The sequence below is a fragment of the Cryptotermes secundus genome, unplaced genomic scaffold (assembly GCF_002891405.2).
Source record: "Cryptotermes secundus unplaced genomic scaffold, Csec_1.0 scaffold429, whole genome shotgun sequence".
NCBI classification, from domain to species: domain Eukaryota; kingdom Metazoa; phylum Arthropoda; class Insecta; order Blattodea; family Kalotermitidae; genus Cryptotermes; species Cryptotermes secundus.
The window spans coordinates 296,908-321,133 of NW_019725845.1; the positions used below are offsets into that span (position 1 = coordinate 296,908).

At 41.7% G+C, this 24,226-nt stretch overlaps 1 protein-coding gene across 27 annotated transcripts in view; it reads right to left on the reverse strand.

Annotated features, from left to right (window-relative positions):
- Positions 1-24,226, reverse strand: part of LOC111863713 (RNA binding protein fox-1 homolog 1) — a 597,437-nt gene that overhangs the window by 47,414 nt on the left and 525,797 nt on the right. For all 27 annotated transcript variants that reach the window (XR_004512941.1, XR_004512940.1, XR_002842655.2 and 24 more), the window contains 2 exons: positions 7,081-7,245; positions 4,992-5,045 (listed from right to left, as the gene is read on the reverse strand). Coding sequence is in view for 16 of the 27 variants with exons in the window: in XM_033751173.1 (XP_033607064.1) it covers positions 4,992-5,045; positions 7,081-7,245 (219 nt within the window). In the remaining 11 variants the exon portion in view is untranslated. The remainder of the gene's footprint in view (positions 1-4,991; positions 5,046-7,080; positions 7,246-24,226) is intronic.

Genomic DNA, 24,226 nt, shown 5'->3' on the forward strand with positions numbered 1-24,226 from the left:
GTTTCAAGATGATTATAATGAATTTGACATCTGCAGCAGGGAGGGACAGACCATGAAGTGATATTCTTACTATGCTAAAGATCCAATATGGCTGTTTTGAATTTACATGAGCTAAAATGTAATGGTGGACTCAGTTAAAATCACTCTATTAATGGACTTTGATCAGATGCATGAACTTAGAAAATTATTAATTTTGAAAAATGGTAAAAAAATTAAGAGGTTGTGGTGAGCTACATAGCAATCACAGAACACACATCACTATGGGAGATAAGCGGAGGCATCAAATACGGCAATTTGCAAAGTGTGAACAAATCTGCCTGCATACATCCAAGCTATTGGATCGAAACAACACTGAGTCTATAACTTACGAGGTCAGTTTTGTTGAGAAAATGAACAATACTGACCACACGCAAAACACACAGCTGAATCGAGCCAATTTTAAAGTAGTGCATGCACCAATTTGAAACAAGTTTGCAAGTACCGTATTCAGCTGGCCGCATCATTCAACCAACCAACCAATCAACCAACCAACCGCAGTGAAACATTTTGTAAAAAGGTGTGGGCAGGTTGGACCAAGTTACATGTAATGGTTGTCCAAAGAGAGGCCAAGCCAATCAATCCTGTTTCATGCCGGAACATTATCACGGTCAGGCAAACCAACAATCGCCAAGGACTATGTATGTCATGACCTACTTCGGAATTCAATTTTTCCTTTTAGCACAGATTTGGTACATAGGAAGCTAAGAATATTGATTACTACTCTGGAGAGAAAGTTTCTTCACTCAATACAAGGCATTGTTGTAAATTTTAATGTGCTAAGCATGGTAATTAAATAAGGTCATGCAGACAAGGAACTTATACATATGTTTCCTCAATCTCCTTACTACCTTCATCTACCTACAACTAGACTCACCTAAAAATTAATTTCAAATTGAAGTACAGTACATACGATTTACAACAGAAATTACATAAATGTTACAAATCAAGTTTGAATATATTCTTCATGTTCTCAACATGCAAGATTGCATTAACTCTAAACTTTGTGCAAAGAACATATCACAAATACAATTTTGTTTGTGGGAAAGTCAAGCATTTTCTACATTAATAGCTTGAAATAAGAATACTGAAAATATACTCAACTTCAAAGTTTGAGTTTTCATAGTATAACATAACAGGCAGTGTATCTGCATGACCTTAGGTTAATTACACATCCAAACTTGGGATTCAGACCACACAGACGGTTCATGTAGCATGAATAACTGTTCTAAGAACAGGTAATGAGGAGCTGATGTTACAAGCAGGAACTCTGCATAACATTATCACACAGTCTTGAAAATTATTTCAACCTAACTATCAAACAAAAGAGAGTTTCACAGTTAAAAGTAAGAAGATTAATGCATGTGCACATCTTACAAACCACTCTCATAGATCCAAGTCCATGAAGTGTCACTATATCCATGATGATCATATATATCTTATATGAAACCAAGAAAGAAATGGAAGAGAAACCACATTACAATGTTTTACCCCACTTGCAAAGCAAATATAAACATTCCACATAAACTAATTATGAACAGCATATAAAGTGAAGCTGACATATGGCATTAAGTTAACACATGCTGTCACAGTTCTGTGAGCCTTGGCATAGCTTATTTCTGCACCATCAACTCCCCAGTTACCCACTGTTATTAATAATGTGACAGTGAACTTATTTGATCCGTCTAAAGCTAAAGCTGGTGATAAAAGCACAAGACTGGGATGCTGAAAGAACTCATTTCTATGTACAATGAACATTACTGTGCCAAAAAGAGACGAACGCACAGACTGTACGGAACAGTACCAAGAATAAAAAAAAACTCTTATAATAAAAATGAATATTCACGAGCCACAATTAAAAAAATCATCTGCACTTGTCTGGCTAGCTGCAAACAAGTGTGTTTCAGACATGCTTCTTTTGAATTCCTTTTAATGTCTACAACTCACACACATTAGTGAAGAACCATCTGCACATTTTGGTTGCATGTGTGAATTTATATATATTCAACTCTCAAAACACTGATGTATCACTAAAATAGCAGCTGCAAATATGGCTTGGACAAAGTGAGAACACTACTAAAGAATCACTGCAGGTTACAATCAAATATTACACAAGAATGTCCCATGGTGCCAACAGTCAAAAATATGGTACGGTACGTCACAAGGAAAGCGCCAACACGAAGCAACAATCAGAGAGTCAGAAAAAGTCAGAATCAATCAAACCTCAAGTCAAATGGAAAAAGTGGATGGAATTTATCAGTTTGCTATTTTTCACATACAAAAACTTAAAAATACACATTCAGAGAGAACAGCATAATTGCCATACTTCAAACTCATATTCATTTCCATTTAAAGAACTGGTAAATTGGAAAAACTGTATGAATATTATGTATACGTAGAATAAAAAGTGGAAGAGGAGAGTAACAATCACAGGTCTGGTAAGGCAATCATGGTGCAAGCTCTTACAAACAAAAGAGTGAAGTTAGTTTACTATGGTACAATTCATTCCCAGGCTTCAACCCACAGCTACTTAGTGAACATATAGTTATCACTTTTTTCAAACCTATTAGTCTTCCCAAAGCTGGCCATCATCTCTCTCCTGTACCAAAGTAAACAAACAAACTCTTCAAAATTCACACTTTTTACAGCCATGCCCAACCAAAAAACTTCAAAATTATGCTACATTACTGTTTACTAGCCCAAATAATGCAATTAATACAATTAACTATGATTATGACTACCACCTTCAACATGGACTTGACCCAGAGAATTCACACAATTATATACATCCATGATACTGAGGAGTAGGCGGTGAGTGACAGAGTTCAATAGGGCACATTTTCTTGTTTCATGGACATCATAATATCACTAAGTGGTGTAGTTTTCCTCTTTGTCACTATTTATTCCAGTTATACCAAGAAATTTATGAAAGCTGAAGATTAGTATTAAGAACAGATTCTTAATTCTTAGCCATGCCTAACAGAAAAGTTTGTAGTAATTTTCAATGTGCACTGTTATATTTAGTACACAGAGCTTGTATTTAAAGTGGATTTAAATTAATTCATCTGTTAGTATGTGGGTATATGATAAAATTGTTCCAGTGCATAATTAAATTCCACACACTGAAGACATGCATCAGTACAGGCCTACATTTCTACACAGCCTTCCATCCTACACTTATAATAATTCACTTGTAACAGCATTTTATGTAATGCCACAGACAACATATGAAGCATAATTAGTAGTATATATCCATGTAAGCTAAATGATATAATGATACAAATTCCGTCCCAAGTGCATATATTATGTGTCCTTGATCTTGTTCACCTACACTACATGTTGCGGCCTCAGACGGCCAGCATCAGGTGTATAACACTCACGTCGCTGTCACACTGCACTCAGCCCAAAATTTAACATTTAAAACACTTTTCTTGTTATTATCAACCTCTACTTCGTTGATATTTGTCTGGATGTAGATTATTTTACACACGTTAATTTTGACGTACTTGTAGTAGCACTATAAAATCTTTAGTTCTAATTTTAAAATCCTTTAAAATTTTTTCTCTAAATTTTAAATTTAAAATTGTTAGGGTTACTCGCCCTATGTCTAAAGTGCTGCAGCGGCTAGTTCTTGTTTCCACACTGTACAGATGTTATAGTGTGTAGTCTTCCTGTCTGCGTGCCGCTGTTATTCTTTACTACGTGTGTTGTCAGATGTACTGTGTGCTGCAGCACTTTAGACATAGGGCGAGTAACCCTAACAATTTTAAATTTAAAATTTAGAGAAAAAATTTTAAAGGATTTTAAAATTAGAACTAAAGATTTTATAGTGCTACTACAGGTACATCAAAATTAACGTATAATCTACATCCAGACAAATATCAACGAAGTAGATGTTGATAATAACAAGAAAAGTGTTTTAAATGTTAAATTTTGGGCTGAGTGCAGTGTGACAGCGACGTGAGTGTTATACACCTGATGATGGCCGCCTGAGGCCGAAACATGTAGTGTAGGTGAACAAGATCAAGGACACATAATATGTTGTTTGCACTTGGGACGGAATTTGTATCATTATATCATTTATCGTATGGAGTGCAACAGGATGCTTAAATATAATATCCATGTAAGCGATAATTTAGAAACTGTATGCCAACAAATTTGAAACAATTATGGTAAAACCTTCATGGTAAATGTCCCTGAGCTTAAATATGCACCACGCCATGAAGGCGTAGGGGGGTGGACATATGCATCCACAATAAAACCGATCAAGGTGGTAACCATAAATATATGAACACTACTGTCCTCAACTTCTAACATATATTAACAATAATATTACAAAATGTATATGTTTTCTCATACATGTGGGCCTGATTGATAGCACTCCTTATTAATTCTCCTTGAGTTATAGCACTTACTTATGCACCAAAAGAATTCAGATCTATATTGCCACAGATATCAAATAAAGTACATATGAAATATTTCTCATGATACACAAAAACGGAACTAGCATTTTCTTAACAGCTTCAAAATTAAAATAGCATGAATCTATTACACATTAGCGATTTTACCCGAGAAGGTTTATGTATGAATATAATATAAAAGACTTTCAGTTAAAGGCAGCGTGTTTGACACCGGAATATTCAATGTTTTATTGCAATAAGCATATCTGTACCCATCAACACTCAATGAAGACAACCTGAGAAGCTGCTATGAAATGCTAGTACATGTAGAATTTTGAATCTGGTTAGTTTAAACTCAAGGAAAACTGACATTTCATTAACATATGGCACCAATATATCCACGTGTATATATGTAACTGAAAGAATTTTGAAATGATTCAAGGCAATACACATAATCCACTTCAGTGAATGTTTATATTAGAAACAGTTACAATGTTCAGAAAAAAGAAGTAAAATAAAAGTGCACTAATTAAGCACACAAAATAAGATTCTTACCTTGGAACCCCTTTCATTAAAAATTATTTCTACATCAAGAATTGGACCAAATTGCTGCAACAAAGAACACATAATTGTTATTTTAAAAATATACAATTAATTGTAGCATTTCATTTTTAACTGTCATATACTGCTGGTATGCATAATGAAGTTATGAACTGTAAATGCCATGTCGTCAGACTGCAATGTAACATCCTTGTTCAAACACAAGCCTTTGGAAACAATCTCAAAGTCTTGTCTAAATAGTATCCATATAATCATTTCATCTTCAGTGGGATGTTAGTATCACCTACCACACAGTTAGAAGGAATGTATTAAATGAAATTCAAGATGTCACTAAACATGACAATACAGTAGCGTGCAACTCTTTGAATGTTTATACATTTCAGACTTCTGAGTGCATCACATTTATATGTTTCTGGCTGTTTCTATGTAAAGTCATGTTGGAGCAGTGACAATATTTTCATAAAATCAGCACATTCTGAGTGGCTGGTCCATACTTAGTACCAAATGGAAATTTCCTACAAAAGTTCAGTGAAAAACCAAACAGCTGAAGACTTCTTAGTGCTCCTGTATGTTCTGGAATCTAATAATTAAAGTTCTCTAACTTTCTAATTGTTACACCAGAAAGTGCAAGTTTTCATAGGTCTGTTTTAATTCAGTGTAAATTTCTTTATTTATGGACTTCATGTACTATGTGCTGTTTAAATAGAGAACAAATTTCAAGTTCTCTTTCCTCTTGGTTGTGACCAAACTGACACAGAGAGCAGCAAGAAACCCAATAAAGTTGTAATTTAAGGCCTATGATCTCAGAGAATCTTGCAAATCTCACCTTAATATTGATCATAATTATCTTGTATGAACAGTTGTATCTTTAATATGTGTAACATGACCATCATATATTTGAGGTTGTGCCAGTGTGTTTGGAAGGCCCTACATTTGTGAACAAGCTTTCTCACTGATGGGGGGGATGAAAAAATCAATTCCTAGAACCATTTACAGAGGAAAACCTCATGTCAACCATCAGACTGGTCACAAGAAGCACCATACCTGATATAAAACACTTAGCATCAATAGTACGGCAGTAGCACTGACACTGCCTTTCAGACAAATCTGCTATATAAATAAATATTTCTAAAAGTTCCATTCAGTTTTCATTACAAAAGTAATTTTGGTATCTCTCACAGGAATCAGAAATGATAATTGTTTTTCTTCTCAATAATTTTCTGTCTCATAAACTCAGTTGCTGTTAGTCATTAGAAATTACTTCATTGATATAACTCCTAGTCAAGGGCAATATGACCCTGTGAAATAGACTGTTCCTCCCTGCAACAAGCCTATAAAACTATCACCAACAGTGTGGCATAAGAATACATTTGGGGATGCCTTTACATATTAGTCACTACACGCACCTATTATAAACACGTAATGTAATAAATGACAATACAATCAAGTAGTCTGGAAGGTTGACACCAACATCTTTCTCTGATATGTTGGTATCCATCTGTCAGACTACCCATAAGACCACACAAATACATCTTCACCACCATGAAAACCTCAAATTTCCAACTGGCATAGGTAATTCTGTGATTTTAAATTATAAACTAACTGCAGCACATGGGTGTGGTGTTCCTCAGACAGAAAAGTGAATGGACTATCCTCAGAGCAAACTGCACACTCCTTGAAGAAGTGTGAACCACTTGCAATGCTTGGATGGCAACGACAGGGTGCCCCCTTGCTGGTACCATTCACATACTCTGCATTAAAAAATTCCATCTTGCATCCTTACATGACAATGGCAAAATACGTTCAATTTTCTAATTAGACAACTCCCTGCATACAGTGTAACCCTATATAAATGTTTCAGTGTGTACACTGCAAAACAAATACTCTCTTTGGAATTCATAACATAAATCCTGAAATTTCATACCAAAAAATCCTAGTCAAATGGCCAGAATATTGAAAACTGAAATTATGAAGGCAGAAAAAACAAAATCATCTTCCAGCTACAGATGGATGTAACACTATTCTGACCTTCTTGTCTTGTTCATTACCAATATAAACACAACAGGTTCTGAACTAAGCTTACCCCAAACATAGCCCGAAGATCTGGATCTCGAAACCGGAATGGGATATTTGAGACATGGAGTCTCTTGGGTTGATTCTTCCCTGGTTCACTTGGAAGGGCTACTGTAGTCACATTCACTGCCGGGGCTCCCTGTGTTGTTGGTGCTTCTGCTTGCGGCTCTGTTTGCTAAAATAGGAAGAAAAACAACTGTTAACACTCCCTTGTTCAGACACTGGGATTACCAACACAATGCCCTGAAAAGTCTGGAAAGCAATGACACTGACTTCAATAAGCAAGAAATCTGAGTACAATGCAACAGTCACCATGTAAATGGAAGTAGAAATAAAACAAAGATCCGGAACTACGAATTACATTACAACATAAACAAAGTAAAGCTATCCCTGTAACAGGACTTACACTCCGGCCGCCCTCTATCCCCAGTAAGATTCCTAGTACTCGTAACATTGTCTACTTTTATATTCAAAATTTTCCAAGTTTGAGCAATATTTGATGCTTCACTTTCCATATCACTGATAGCATGATTTAGTGACCAACGACAAAATTCCTACCCATCATTATCTAATAATAAATATGCCTAATAAACTAAACTTAAAATAAAAATTAGAATTTTAACGCCAGCACATAAGGCTGACAACCTGACCACCAACTTCGAGCCGATTGTCTAGATAACGTGGAACCCTCAACCTCTCACAACCATATGGGCCTTCACGGCCTATTACAGGGATAGCTTTACTTTTACTCCTTGGAGAAGAGTTGCTCACTGTCAGCTGGTCAAGAGACTCCCATATCTTACAGTTTTCAAAGGATTAATTTTGTGCTCACAAGATGGCCACTCCTCAGCCAACTGAATCCAGTCTACACCACCACACCTTAGCTCCTCAATGACTAATTTTCTCAATCCTCCTAATATTTCCTCTTTCTTATGGGCAAATATTCTCTGATGCACCGCGTTTTAAAAAACTGCTCAACCTATCACATATTCGGCTTAAGTGAACAGCCCAGCCTCCCACCCATACCAAGCAGCATCTCAAATCACATGAGATTTGAGGTTTTTCTCTGAGGCAAATCTTAAGCTCACAAGCTTCAGAAATGTGGGGCCACAGTCTGGTAGATTACTACCATGTTTCAGAGAAACATGTGTCCCCATTTTCAGAACAGATGAGGTAGCACGTTCATGCAAGGCACTGCTACCAACCAGACTGCACGGCGCCGCTCTCCGAAATCATGTAACCGCATTAAACAATTGAATTACTCATACATACTTCAATCTTTAGGTTTTTTTGAAAGGAGATGGAGAAACAAAAGATTCTAAACTGAATTACATCACTGCAAGCATTCCCTACGTTTAAACTGTTCTGAACGTCTTGTTTCATGCACTTTTGATTTTGTGACTCTCGTTCCAGAATACCTTAATACTAACAACAGATACATAGAACTATAAATCTACGTAACTGGAAACTTGGCTTTATGAGTTCTGCTTCGAACTCCTTGTTTTAACTTGAGATCAACCCACAGTCTCTGCAATTCTTACCAGGCAGGAGGCAAAATATAAACCATTACATTTTTTTCGCTTACTCAAAAGTTTGCAAGAAAAAATCTCCTATAAGAGACGTACATTGAAATAAGGTGCCTGACAGGGTTGGTTATATCACATGACCAAGAGAGAAGGGGTGGACGCGGATCAATACCTCCCTCTCCGTGACTTCTCCAGCTGGACTGCAGATGAATGGACTAGTAGGGAGCCCGTCCCCAGCACACGACAACAATTCTGCATTACTGTGCAAGTTCAGTGTTCAGTGGCAATTCCCTTGTCCAGTCTAAATTTGTTAAAAATGTGTTCATACAGTTATTCATAATGCAGTCCATTGACATTGATTTATTATATGAAAAAAAAAACTCGCACGAGAACTGCATCTATCATCAGTGACGAACACAGGCTGTTGGTGTAACATTATAACGTCTCCAGAGCTGCGTGTAACATTCTAATAACGCCCCATACGCTGTTTCTGCAGTTCAGAAAACCTCTCTCGGAGTTGCAGTATTTCGGAATGAACACGGCACCGCAGCCGCACAGAAAAGCTGCTCCACCACTAGAACCGTCTCTAGCGCTCTTGCAGCCTCAGGAAACACATCACACGCTCAGCACTGCATCCCAACTTGCTTAAAACGCGAGAGTAAATTAATACATCCACCACCGCTCCGGCAACCTAGACACTTCCAGAGTTCCAGATAGTCTCACTCCAATGTTGAATCACATTAGAAACGCCCCGTTAACTGTCCTAGCGCAATAGAAATGCCTCTCCCAACATGGTAACACAAAACCGCTGTTATGGTACTTAACGGAACATTAATACGCCTTCGGAGAAATGGCCTGACATATTCCTGAAACTTTCCGACGTAGTTCAATAAAATCGCTTCGACACCGCCGACGCACACCCGAGACCATTCGTACCTTGGCACTATTCCAAAAATAAATCGCCTCTGCGTCGTCATGACAAATCAGAAATGTTCCGTTTATCGTCGCCCATCACAAAGTGTGCGCGCCAGAAACCCTTCCTCCGGCCTCAACAACACTTTGTTCACAGTTCCCGCGGAGGATAGGAAACATTTTCTTGATAGCAGTATGGTAATAGAAGGGCCGTGCCATAGCTCAAGTGGTTTGTCGCTGGCTTCCCACTGCGGCGGCCCGGGCTCGATCCCGGGTCTGTTCAAGTGGGATTTGTGGTGGACAAAGTGGCGCTGGGGCAGGTTTTCTCCGAGTACTTCAGTTTCCCCTGCCAATCTTCATTCCACCAATTGCTCCACAATCACCCTCACCTATCATCTTGGGCTGGTACAATAGGCCAAAAGTGGCAGCAGTACAAGGGACTTAGTCCCACCCCACTAGCAATAAAAAAATGGTAATAGAAATTCCACGTACAGCACGAGAGCACAGCATACACGCCTTATATGTCCCACAATATTCCTAGGCATATCGTGAATGGCAGTCTGTGAAACCCACATTTGAACACGTAATATGGTTGCTAGCAAAATCCGGAGTACCTCTGCACAACTTGATGTCGCTATCCTGAGATAGAACTTCGGCCTCAACAATCACAACGCGATACAAAATGAGACGAACAAACTCCGGCTACCAATGTGCTGTGTAAAGCAATTTCCTACAGGCCGGACCCCTTAGAAGGACATTAAGAATAACACAACACGAAGAGCAATAAATCTGAACTGAAAGTTAACTGTGTGATACAATGACGTCAAAATATCCGATGCCGACATAAACCTGTTACGTTCACAGTTTCTCCTCCCGCTACACAGTTTCAGAATCGTTTTTCCCATATGTTCCGTGTGTCAAGTTAGACATATAATTACAGTATAAATATTGTAACATCCAATATTTTAAAGCCCCGCAGTCCAGTTTAAAACGACCATGTGAACACTGGAGCATGTGCACAACTTTACATTAACATTATAGTCACCAAAAAGTCAAAGAAGTCAGGACTTACATTTACGAAAGCAGAAAAAAATCTGGAAGAAAAGAACGGCCATTTTCAATGTGCATACTCAGATCTACTGCAGGACATCTCCTTTCATACCGAACTAAGCAACTTCCTGCAGTAGGGGCCGAGCCAACCGTGACAGCTTATGGAAACCAGTCTACTCTTAAATTAGATGTTCAGTATATTTGCACAAGGCAGAACAGACCTGTTCAGGCTTCTGCGTTGAAGCGCTTGTTGTATCGTGAGGAACTCATTCCTCCATCTTACATTCTGAACACGAATGGGTTGCCAGTTTATTCCAAAGCAATATAAACAGCGTCGTCAAGACTTCAGAACTCATACAAAACAAACTTTAAAGATCATTTAACGTCAAAACACAGATCTGCTGTTCCTCAATACATACAAATGAATACTTTCACATTATTTTTTATTGCTAGTGGGGTGGGACTAAGTCCCTTGTACTGCGGTCACTTCTGGCCTATTGTACCAGCCCCACATTATAAGTCAGGGTGATTGTGGAGCAACTGGTGGAATGAAGACTGGCAGGGGAAACCGAAGTACTCACCATTTTCTCCACCACAAATCCCACCTGACCAGACCCGGGATCGAACCCGGGCCGCCGCTGTGGGAAGCCAGTGACTAACCGCTTGAGCTATGGCGCGGCCATACTTTCATATTAAATCACAGGAGTATAAAGGTCCATTACTACAGACAATATAGACATATTTGCAGATATAAACAAACTGGAAAATGCTTAGACTATGCCTCTGACAACAACAAGCCTTATCACGAGTTCCACAACGAATTACCAGTTGTAAGCGTTCCTGCACAAGTGAATGCACAATTAACACTCTAAAATACTTCGAAGTTCGGATGAATTTAATTTTGGTCCGCATCGATCCAGCAAAGCCGCCACTTTACATTAATCTCAAATCTATGTCGTCACATGAAGAAACTGCAATGTAACGCAAATTACAAACCTCCTTTAAGTCTACAATTTTAAAGGAAACTTGTTTTGACAAGGCTAAAAGTTAAAGAAATACAAAAAAGAAAAAAAAGGTAAAGCTGTCCCTGTGCTTAACTAATTAAGGTGTATGGGGGAGTGATGTACAGATCCATGTATGCTTTGCCTCGGTATTAGTGAGCGGTCAGCTCCACACCCCGGCCGCTTTATCCCGGGAAAGAGCCCCCGGTACCCATTTGATAGAAGGCTGGGTGCGCCTCAGAACCGGTCTGGACGCTGTGGACAAGAGAAAAATCTTGTTCCCAACGGGACTAGAACTCCAAACCCTCTGCCGTCCAGCCCATAACCGGTATCTATATCAACTGCGCTATCCCGGCTCCTTTAAGGAAATTTTAAGACTGACAGTTATAAGCATGGACTGCCAAGCTATAACTGTACCAGGGCGTGGAGGCCCATACGGTTGTGAGATGTTCGGGGTCCCACATTATCTAGACAATCGGCTCACAGATGGCGGCAAGGCTGTCAGTCTTACGCGCCGGCCGCCCTTTACCTCCCAGGAATGTTCCTGGTACTCATTTCCGGATTTCAATGCACGACGACCTTACAAACGATGAAATGAAGACGTGACCTTGCCGCCTGCTACGTCCGTTGTTGCCGCAGTAATTAATTAAAGCCACAGACAGAGCATCTGTTAAACGGATCGCTTCCGGGCGCGGCCGTTGTTCTGATGATCCGATACCGAAAGCAGACAATAAAACACTTTCTTTTTGCAAACTCCCCTATACTGCTCTCTCTAAATGCAACCGTGATGAACATCTGACCCGAGGAAGATAAACGGAGACAAAGGGAAAGGGGACATAATACGGAACGCCAGAGAAATGAGGAAAGAGCTACAGGGGAAGGTGAAAATATGCAGTGTTTCAGGGACATCAGCAACCAAAACTGCTTCCTGTAATTCAGCATATCAGCGCCTCCAACCATAACCTTTCAGACCAGGACTGGGTCTAAAGTCCCACATCCTACTTGACTGTACTGTTGCTGATATGAGTCGTCTGCGTACATATTGGCTTAATTGTGAACTGTGCATTTCCAAATAGTTGAACCTCACGTCAGGGAGGAGAATATCGTTAGTTTTTAATGCTGGGACTTACACTTAAAAACAAAACGAAACTATAAGACATTCAGATTTAAGAACATGGGTCATAGAGGACATAAATACTTGTATTTAATTATGATATTCTGAAGCGAATGGCTACACACGTGTATTAGTGATTCGTAGACGGGGTTTGGATTGGCGATTCTGATTCATTGGATATTCGAAAGTCGTAACTAATATTAATTGTAACACTCTATGGATTACTGTAATTATAACGTAAATAATGTCTTCACCGTCTGGTTACACAAGTTGTTGCTAGGTAACAGATCTCAAACAATGGCTACGCCTTTACAATGTCTTCACTGAATTACATACTCCAAATATTACACATAAAATCTTCTCTTCACAGCTGCAATCTTGCAACTAACTCTTTTCTTCACAGCCTCCCGTACAGAACCGAACTCTCAACTGCCAACCCACAACTCTGATCTAATCCAAAGTCAAAGTCACATTGCGACTGACGATCGGTCGGTCAGTCAGTCAGTTAAGTCAGTAAGTCTTGGTGTCGAGCACCATCTGGGGCTAATGAACAGATATTTTATTACTGACTGACAGTTACGGTCTTGTTTCTTATGAGGCCCCTCTCTGACTAGAGGACGGGTGTCTTTTTGTATATACTGCTGGTCTTGCCAGGGCGGTCTTTCTCAGGTCCCCTGGTACTCGCGACCATATATTACTGTCTCAAATTTGAGACATCCCTTTTCGCCGCCTCCAACGACTCGCAGGGTCACGGTGGAGGTATTCGACACCGCCTCCACACGGGTTCTCACCTAATCCCAAGTCCAAGTCATACTGCGACTAACGGTCGGTCGGTCGGTCGGTCAGTCAGTCAGTCAGTCAGTCAGTCAGTCAGTCAGTCAGTCAGTCAGTCAGTCAGTCAGTCAGTCAGTCAGTCATGGTGTGACCAGATATTTATTACTGTTGAACGTTACGGTTTTGTTTTTTGTGGGCCGTCCTCTCTGACGAGAGGACGGGTCTGTCTTTTTTACATGCTACTGGGTGTTGCCAGAGTAGTCTTTCTCGGGTCTGAGTCCCTTGGGACTCGCTACCATATTTTACTGTCTCAGATTTGAGACTTCCGTTTTCGTCGCCTCCTACGACTCGCAGGGTCACGGTGGAGGTATTCGGCTCCGCCTCCACACGGGGGTGACCTAATCCCAGCTACATACTGTTGTTATATAGACTCTACACGGACCACACAGAAAGCACGGTCTCTATTGTTGAAGTTTGTTTACCGCTCGGTTGCCTAGCAGTAGACGTACTGTCCCATGCTAGTGTGTTGCGAGGATGTGTTTACAGACCCGTTGCCTAGAAAGTGCCCATATGTCACAATCCCTGCGATATTTTATCAGTTTACATTATATGTTCATTGACATGCATAGACGGGATCACGTTACGTCCTAACAGCCCTGTACAGCGAGCTATAGTATCCCTACATTCTGCATCTTCAACCTGGACCCGAGCACAGCAAGCTTACTTCCGAAAGTTTATGGACCAACATAACGTCTGTTCTGTAGATAATGCGATTAAAGACCCATAACTCAGTCAACTGAGGCTATACGAAGGAAATTAATAAAAACAGAAGTACGTAAAATCTTCCAACTCCGAATAACCGATGATTTGAGTACTGGGCTGCCTGCTTAAAAGTTAAAAAAAAAAACGAATGTTTCCTCCCAATAAAGCTTTATACCTAAGAAGGCCACACTTGCCTAACCATATTTTACTGTTCCTCCACCATGTTTAAGAAGGTCCTTTGGGATGTGATGCCGTGTAGCCTTGACGTTTCCAAGGAACACGCTTTCTCCATCTTCCGACAAGGGCAGGAGAATGTTGAAAAGCTGACTGCATGCAGTCACACCGCAGAGAGCAGTAACCTTCACAGTCCGCCGCGCCATAGCTCAGAAGGTTAGTCGCTGGCTTGCCACGGCGGCGGTCCAGGTTCGATCCCGGATCTGGTCATGTGGGATTTGTGGTGGACAAAGTAGCAGGATTTTTCAGAGTACTTCGGTTTCCCCTGCCAATCTTCATTCCACAAACTGCTCCACAATCACAATCACCATCATCTATCATCAGGGGCTGGTACAACAGGCATGAAGTGGCCGCAGTACCAAGTGGACTCAGTCTCACCCCACTAGCAAATAACGGTAATAATAATAATAATAATCCTTTATAGTCACAACCATGAGAACCTCATACCTCACAAGGTAAGTCTACTATATCGTACACATCGAAGGATTCCGAAACAAAGGGATAAGGTTCACATGCGAATATCATAAATGTAAACAACACATAACTTCAGTTATGAAACAATTACACTGACGCCAAACAGGACATGCAGATGAGTGTATGCCCCACGAGTGTATTGGCTGGTTCATTCTTCTTCGCAAGAGCTGTGATATCGGATTCAAACTCGGAGAAACATAATCTAAACATCTTAATTCTGAATAAACATTCTCTGGATATGGGATTTGGGTTGGTTTCGTCACCTTCAAATCGAAACTGGCTACAGCAACACTCACTCGAATTCTGATTTAAAATGGAGGAAGCGAAATTGAGAAGAGCGAATGGACGAAAATGTAGGAGTGCCAACGTTGAACTGAAGGCTTACTGGAAACCATTCTTCTCTGGAAAGCCAATCTCCAGGTTCAACAGCAAGGAGATTACCCATTCAGGTTTACGATACCGGCAGAATAGAGAGCTTTATTTCTGAATAGAACCTCATATGACAGACTGAATCTGTACAACGGCTGTAGGCTTCTTTAACAGCCCTTCCAGACTAGTGCTTTGTGCAATAGTGACTGCTGTTTCCGATAATAATTAAACTCGAGCTATAACTGAGATCACACTTGGTGAACATGTGACGTAAATATGGGATGGCGTTTCCACTCAATGTACTTAATTCAGTACAACAGGAATTCTGAGGGCTTCGACACAGACAAGCAATTGCATATTTCATGCTGTTTAATCATGTATTTAAAGCAGTAACTCCTGCATCTCTTCGCATTCGATTAACCAAGCAAGTTCAGCACTTCATGTTCGTCCTCTTCGCCAAGGTGCGTAAGCCACAGAAGTTAACGACCTAGAACTTGACTCGAAGATGATAAAAAGTTGCGAAGTTTTTCCACAGAAAACCAACCCTTAGACCCTACCTTCGGCTAGGTCCAGTATATTAATTTCACTATTATTCTCCATCACCTTACCGCCATTTATGAGCCGACTGTATAGAAAATGTGGGAACCTCAACATCTCACAACCCTATGAGCCTCGGCGGCCTGATACAGGGATAGCTTTACACTTATTATTCTCCATCTCTTTGTCTCGTTCCTTTGCTGGTATCCTATCTCCCTGGGACTCCCCTGTGTCACGCTAATTCCGTGGACGTCTTTGCGTTTTGTGGCCGACATTTTTTTACGCTGAACGGTTAATCCACCCGCTGTCCGCTATCCGCGACTGCTTAGTCAATATACGAGTATACGTGTCAAGATGCGCTTCCATCCATCCGAAATCACAGAAGGCGTCGGAAATGACGAGACACGGAGTCACGCGGCTTTAAAAAGATATTAAATGTAGCATTTATACAGAATGGCAAATCTACCGTCCCTAACTTGTAAATACTCAATACCTCCAATGCTACAATTCCTTTGTTTAGGATTGCAATATTTTGCGAAATGACACGCGCCCGTCTTTCCGAGGGGAGTTGTTAACAGATGAAACAGCCGACTGATTTCAGATCTCTGGATGCTGTAAAGTACTATACATGGGAGGAACGTGCCAGAGTAGCTCGGAAGGTACTAGTGGTCTATAGGCTGGAATGTCGGGGTTCGATTTCTGGTAGACGCCAGAGATCTGTCTCTGCTCCATAGCTTCCAGACCGGGTCTGGGATCCACCCAGGCCCTATACAATGGGTACCGGGGTTCTTAACCGAGGGTAAAGTGGCCAGGGTTAGAAGCTGATCACTCACATCCATCTAATGCTGAGGTATACAAAGGCGGAACTATATCTCATCTCCCTCATACGTCTTCGTGACGTGGTAATTAATTAAGTGCAGGGACAGGTTTACCTTTATCATGCACGAGTATTGTAAACAGATGCGGCTAACTGAATTCTGCATCTTATGCCATCTGCCGTCATCCCGCATGTGTTGCAGCGGTTCAGAAATAACGGGTCGACGACTGTGTTAACCAACACAGTAAAAGAATTAAAGACAACAGTCTATGGAGGCCTCGCGAATTACAGGATTCTACATTAGGCTGCTGCTTTTACAGCGCCAACTTCAAATATCTATGTAATACGCGGCATAAATTTCTATTTATTGTATATTTCTGTTGACTAATGTTTACAGACCTCCTTTAAAGGACATCAACACGTCTTCAAGCATGCTTAGACTGCTATGGTCAAGATGAAATGATGAGATAGGAGGCACTAGTACGACTGGATTCTTCTCCAGATATTCGCTCTATTGTGGGCTGGAATTTTACACGATCAGGCGCGTGCAGACAATCATTGGTTCATAACCGTGTTGGTACATTAAATTGCTTTGGTTTAACGTTAACATTCTTCTGATGTGGGGCTAAAGGAACTCACAAACACTAATTACAAACTGGCACAAAGTTCAGGCAAAAATTACCTTGACTGTCTTACATTTCTTCCAGTATTTATCAGTAGAGACCGAAGTCTCTTGTGGCAGTGACAATCCGGGGGGGGGAACCCGAAAAAAAGAATCGCGATATAAACACAAACGATACGTGTCTACCCGTCAGGCTTCTGAGAACAATCCCGCGATTGAGTGGTCCTAACGCTATAATAATCTTTGCATCGGTTTACATCAGGATGCTACATCAACTGCAGAGGCTATATCTCGAGGAATGAGGCTGCAGAATGGTTAGGAACGGTGAACAGGAAAAGAGACGCTAACTGTGCTCCAATTCATGACACCCACCACGGTATTCACCTGGAGAGGTTGAGGAAAACCAAGAACAAATTTGGCCATAATACCTAGAATCCAGACCGATATTCAAAAGCCATCCGCTTCGGGTAACCTATACGGTTCATTACTAGGGATCTGCGTCTGGCGACATGTGCTTTTGCAGCTCTAAGTCAGGAATTAAATGTTTTCGGAAACATGATGATATGGACATTTCTTCTTGTTTTGGTATGTGTAACCCTTGCCCAAAGTTTGTCGGCACCTTTGAAGTAGACCCTGCATACTATTATATTATATTGCAGCGAATATTTAACAAACCCTTATCTCGCGAGGATCGAGCTACAGTTTGCCGACACTATGCCATCTCCGTGCTCACGAACCACCAAGCAGAACGAAATCTTTAAAACTTCAACAAATAAAAACAAACCCCGTAGCTTTAGTCCGCAAGCGAACTATACCGACCGAGTGACCGCCGCTTGTCGGCGAAGTTAGTACCACCTTTAGTGGACAGAGCGTGTCGCGTGGTCAGCGCCACGAATCCTCACGGCCGTTAATTTTCGGTTTTATAGACCGGAAACTTCAAAACATTTCTTACAAAAATTCAAAGGATACTGATACTTCCTTTCCAAGTTCTCAGGAACGAAAATTCAAAGAAGCTGGGAACCCCCCCAACTTTAGTTCGAGAACGAACTAAAGTTCTTTCACTATCACTTTCCAGATTCTGTATATTCAAGAAAGGTCTACAGCCCAGGTTTATCAGCAGGAAGACTGAACCATAACATTATCTCCAAATCTGTAGAGTACAGTCGATGATAATGAAAATCGCCACCATCCACTCTATACCCCGAGATTCCCGGTTGGGGGGTCTTGTTTATGTGTCTTTTTCTTTTTTATCTCGCCTCAAATCTCCCAACATCTGGGAATTAGCGGACCGAATTTTATATTACCAAAATGAATAAGTGCCATGGATATTCCAGGCGGGGAACCTATGTGCCCTTCAAGAGCCACGTGGACGGAGTACACTTGCTCTTGTTTCGTACCAACAAGACTCGCCGGCTTGCTGCAGACGTTGCGGGCTCGGCTGTATGCACGCGTCAATACTCGTGCAAGCACCTCCAACTTCTGACTGTCGGTGTCACGGAGATTAACGAATTCAATTCATTATACGAAGGAAAGGGATGACATTAACCCCGTTCCCAAAAGCGAGAGGGCAGGCCTACCACAGCTCTCACGGTTAATACACTTATCGTCTTTATTTTTTTAACTGAACCGTTCAAAATACAGTAATGAAACGTGCAGCCATCCAAGCCATCTTTAGCTACATTTTCCAACTAAAACAGTTCCTGTTCCTCTACCCGTGTTACAAGGCCCGCCCATCTCGATTTCCTTTATTCCATGAAACCACCAAACGCGAAACATTGAAAATAAGGACATTATTTACTAAAGTTATTTAATACATGTTCTGATAAACATTACACGTCATAAAAGGTAAAAGGTAAAGCTGTCTCTGTGTTTATTAAGCACGGCGACAAGAAGTAGGGGGAGTGCAGTTACAGCTCCACCATTCCCGACAGGGGCACTAGATGTGGCTGAGTAGTAAGCATCGTGGTCCGGCAGCATTATCCCCGGTAACCACTGGATAGGAGGTTGGGTGGGGCCCACAGCCGGTATGAACGCTGTGGAGAAGTGAAAAATGTCTTATTCCTGACGGGAATTGAACCCCAGTCATCCAACCCGCAGCTATCCACACATTAAAATTTGTTGTAACATTGGCATGTAACAAAGAAACAAACTCCGTGGTCTGTATTCCGCAAGTGAACTACACCGACCGACCGACCGACCGACCGCCCCTTGTCGACCTGGATAGTGCCAACTTTTGCGGATAGAGAGTGTAACGTGGTCAGTACAACGGATCCCCACGGCCGTTAATCTCGGTTTTCTGGACCGGAGCCGCAATTGCCTCGAAGTAGCTCCTTAATTATCCTCACGAGACTGATCGGACCCCGTTCCACACCCACTAATACTCAGAAAATTTTGTAGCGCCGGGAATCGAACCCGGAACCTCTGGCCCTGTAGCCAGGAACTCTGGCCACTAGAAATACTGGCATGTAAACTGAAGCAGACTGAATGTAGCACATTTACACGTGCAGGTTGAGATCTTCATGGTACAACGATGCGGGTCTGTCGGGCTCGAATCTTGATCACCACTCTTTATGTACAGGTTCACAAAAGTACTGACGCACCGGAAATGCTGTTACTACGTGTATGGCGGTGCTGCAATCCAATCGAGTAACTGACTATGAGATATAAGCACTGATTAATGCATCTGTACGTACAATCGCAGCAACAGTTCGGCTACCGATCGATACGAAGTGGGAAGCTCAGGATACTACCCAAATGCGGGGAATACGGTCACAGCGCGACACAAACGAAACCCTATCATCCTCAACATAACTTTCGGCACATTTTCCAATGGAAAGGCTTAACCATAATCCATTATATAAGATTTGAGGTTTTCACGGCGGTGACGATGAAGAAAGCAGTCTTCTGGGATGTGGCACCGTGTAGATGTGGTGTTAACAGACGTTTCGGAGGAACGTATCGGCTCCATCTTCAGGGTAGAAGGAAAAATAAGAAATTCGCAAGCGAAGAGACCGTGAGAACAGGGACAAGCAGTCTGCCGCCGCCACTAACAACAATAATAATGCCTGCGCTCGAAGATGAGTCTATGCAGTGCTGCCAAATTCGAGGGTCTTAAGGCAATGACTATGATTACTGTCTTGTGGTACGAGATACCGTGCACTCTGGTACATTTTCACCAACGTTTCCGAAAAACCTGCGGTCCGCGGGAGATATTACGTGGCATTGCATTCAAGAAGACAATGAAGTGTACAACACTTGCTTACTCACTCACTCGTGGCCGCGCCATAGCTAAAGTGGTCAGTCGCTGGCTTCCCACCGCGGCGGCCCGGGTTGGATCCTGGGTCTGGTCAACTGGGATATGTGGTGGACAAAGTAGTGCTGGGGTAGGTTTTCACGGAATACTTCGGTTTCCCCTGTCAATCTTCATTCCACCAAATTCTCGATTATCATAATCACCCGAGGCAGGTACAATAGGCCAATCAGTGGCTGCCGTGCAGAATGGACCCAGTTGGACTCCAACCCACACTAAGCAAATTTTAAAATTACTTACTTACTCATGGAGCTGAGTCCTTCTTGAAGGGCCTCCAATTGTGCACACACTCAAGAATTCCCCTACATTTTATGGAACTCGAAGGTTCATTACCGTGTTCAGAAGAGCCCTACACTGGTCCCTTACCTTAGCCAGATCAATCCAGTCCATACCATCGCATCCTCAGATCCATTTTAATATTGTCCACCCACATACGCATTGGTCTTCCCAGTGGTCTCTTTCCTTCTGATTTTCCCATCAATATCCTATATGCATTCCTCTTCTCCTCATTCGTGCTACATGCCCCGCCCACTTCATCCTCCTTGACTTGATCATTCTAATTATACTTGGAGAAGACCTCTTATACAATAATGTTACCTAAAGGCATACGCTGTGTTAGGCCATATCCTATTGGCCTATGTGCACCATAAGTACCTTGGCTAAATCCAAGGAAGATCTATGCTACGAGAGCGTTATAGCAGCTGATAAGGCGGCATTTTAATTTATTTTGGGTAGTTTTGACTCTATGGCCAGGATATCAACACAGTTCTCTTCAGTACACACCATATATTCACAACTGCAGAAAAAACCATTAATGTACACCGAATGTATTCTTATAAAAATTACTACGAAAGGAATCTGATGAGGATGAACCAGAAGCACACCGAACATCGCTTCATGTGCAAAGCAAATACGTGCAGAACACCGTCCACCCCTCCAAAATAAACTTCGCCTTCTTTACTTCACTTAGCCTTCACTCCCTCACACAAAATACCACTCTGAATTTAAAAAATGTCTAATCTTGTTGTTAAATGAAGATCTGTCCTAGAAAATACACACTCAAATGAAACGCAGTTGCAAAATAACTGCTTCCAGAAAAAAATCATGTGCGCTTATACAGAGTGTCCCAAGAGGAAAGGTCAATATTCTGGGAGGTCACAGTATAGGCCATTCTAACAAAAAAAAAGAGTATATGTTAATTAATACATATCTTCGATATTCCGTCTTACATGCAACACTCATTTGAAAATTTGTTTAAAAGTTACTACATAGACACAGTCTTTTAAACACATTTAAAACCACACTGTACGAGTATACATTCGCGTTTTCTTGTCGCGCTGGATGTTTCTTCCTGCCGCGCTGTGTGTTTACATCACGTGGTTTAAACACAACGCATTTGTTAATTAATAAGCAATGTCCAACACGATGCTACACTACAACCTTATGAAGTGTATATGTACATGTGTCCTATTCCGAACGGTTTCCGAGATAGAGCTATTTCACTGTACACTGTACAGACGAGCAACACGCCATGTCCTCACACGAGTTGCAACGAGATAGAGCTATTTCGCCGCACAGTACACTGTACACTGTACAGACGAGCAACACGCCACGTCCTCACACGAGTTGCACCGAGATAGAGCTATTTCACTGTACAGCACATTGTACACTGTACAGACGAGCAACACGCCATGTCCTCACACGAGCTGCACCGAGACATCAATATTTCACTGTGTTCACTGTACAGTACACTGCACACTGTACAGACGAGCAACAGGCCACGACCTCACACGAGTTGCACCGAGATAGAGCTATTTCACTGTACAGCACATTGTACACTGTACAGACGAGCAACACGCCATGTCCTCACACGAGTTGCACCGAGAGAGAGCTACTTCACTGTATAGTACACTGTACAGACGAGCAACAAGCCATGTCCTCACACGAATTGCACCGAGAGAGAGCTACTTCACTGTATAGTAGACTGTACAGACGAGCAACACGCCATGTCCTCACACGAGTTGCACGGAGATAGAGCTATTTCACTGTATAGTACACTGTACAGACAAGCTGCAAAATGCACTGATGTTGATGGTGGAATTTTAGAAAATGTATACTATGCAAGCTGCACCAACTTTATCGCTTCAACAATAAATACCGGTATTAGGAACAGTACGTAATAAATCTTCTTTATCAACTAATTTGGAACTGTAGAGGGAAATAGCTCTAACTCGGAAACCGGTCGGAATAGGACACATGTACATATACACATTATTATCTTTTTGCTTAGAATGATCTATGCTGTGACCTCCCAGAATACTGACCCTTCCTCCTGGAACATGCTGTATATCTACTGCAGCTACAACTACCAGCAGGCACGGGACAATCAAACATCCATTAAAGAGGGCGATCAGCTCGATCAGAGTTTATCAGTATCATATTTTCCGCTGACAAAACGTGTCGAGTAGTTAACAGCGTTATTGGGGAGCGTACAACGGTCCCATTGGTAAAACCGCAGCGCTTACCAATTACTAAAATTAAAACGTTAATACATGTCTACGTGCATGAAATGCAAACCAGTCAGCATACAAATCCATAAATTTGCACAATATGGAAAGCGTAAATCACGTTAACACCGTTATGGTTGCACTCGTGAAAAGGGTGCAGTGGCCCCTGATACTACGGCAAGGTCACAGTCCCTGCACTCTCCTGAACCCACTGAGGCAATTCGTAACAATCTCATTACCTTCACGCTCCTTACAATATTATCCTCTATGTGGCTTTAGATACTCAGTGCGGCGGGTATTCAAATTATACTCTTCTAGGTTGTCACGCCGCGTAGTTTTATAGATGGATACTAATCTTTCGGAGGAACATGCTACCTCCATTAACAAAAGCGGCCTCCGTAGTCTAGGGGTAACGTTCCCACCTCATGACTCAAGGTACGCGGGTTCAAACCCGACGGAGGTGGTGGAATTTTTAAGGGCGGAAAAATTCAGGGAACAAGTCCTCCGGGAGGGACTTTAAGCCGTGGGTCCCGTGTCGTAGCTTTACGGCATCCTCATGTCTCTATGAGACCTCTGAGCAAAATTAGGCAACACATTTCCCGCCCAAGTAGTTTCCAATGCCTCTGGTAGATGGGGGAAATATCAGGTACCGAGGGCCGACCTCGTTGGCTGAACAGGGCTGATAGCACACACCCGTACCGGTAGGGTATGGCGACAGTATAAATTAAAGGGGAAGCACAATGGACCAATAACTGGTCTAAGTGCATGGGGAAACCCACCCCTCTAATAATAATAATAATAATACCTCCATTAACAACCTTAAGACAGAAGCAGTACGTTCTTCCGAAATAAAGATACAACCTGGAAGCATATACGGCATCAGAACTCGGCAGACCACAGTCTGAATGCTATCATTTGCTCGAATCTCAGGACAAAATTCCGAAACAGACGAATGCTTTCATTTGTTTTGTTTCATTCGGTTTCTTATACAACTATATAGCAACTATCAATATGAATCACGGGGTGGTAGAGCGGTCGCGCGTGTGACGCATCTAGGAGGGGCTTAAAAAAGGGGGCCCAGACACGTACGAGTGTGGCTCGCGAGTCCGACTCGGCTCGGGTTCCAATGAGCCAAACTCGTCCGTGT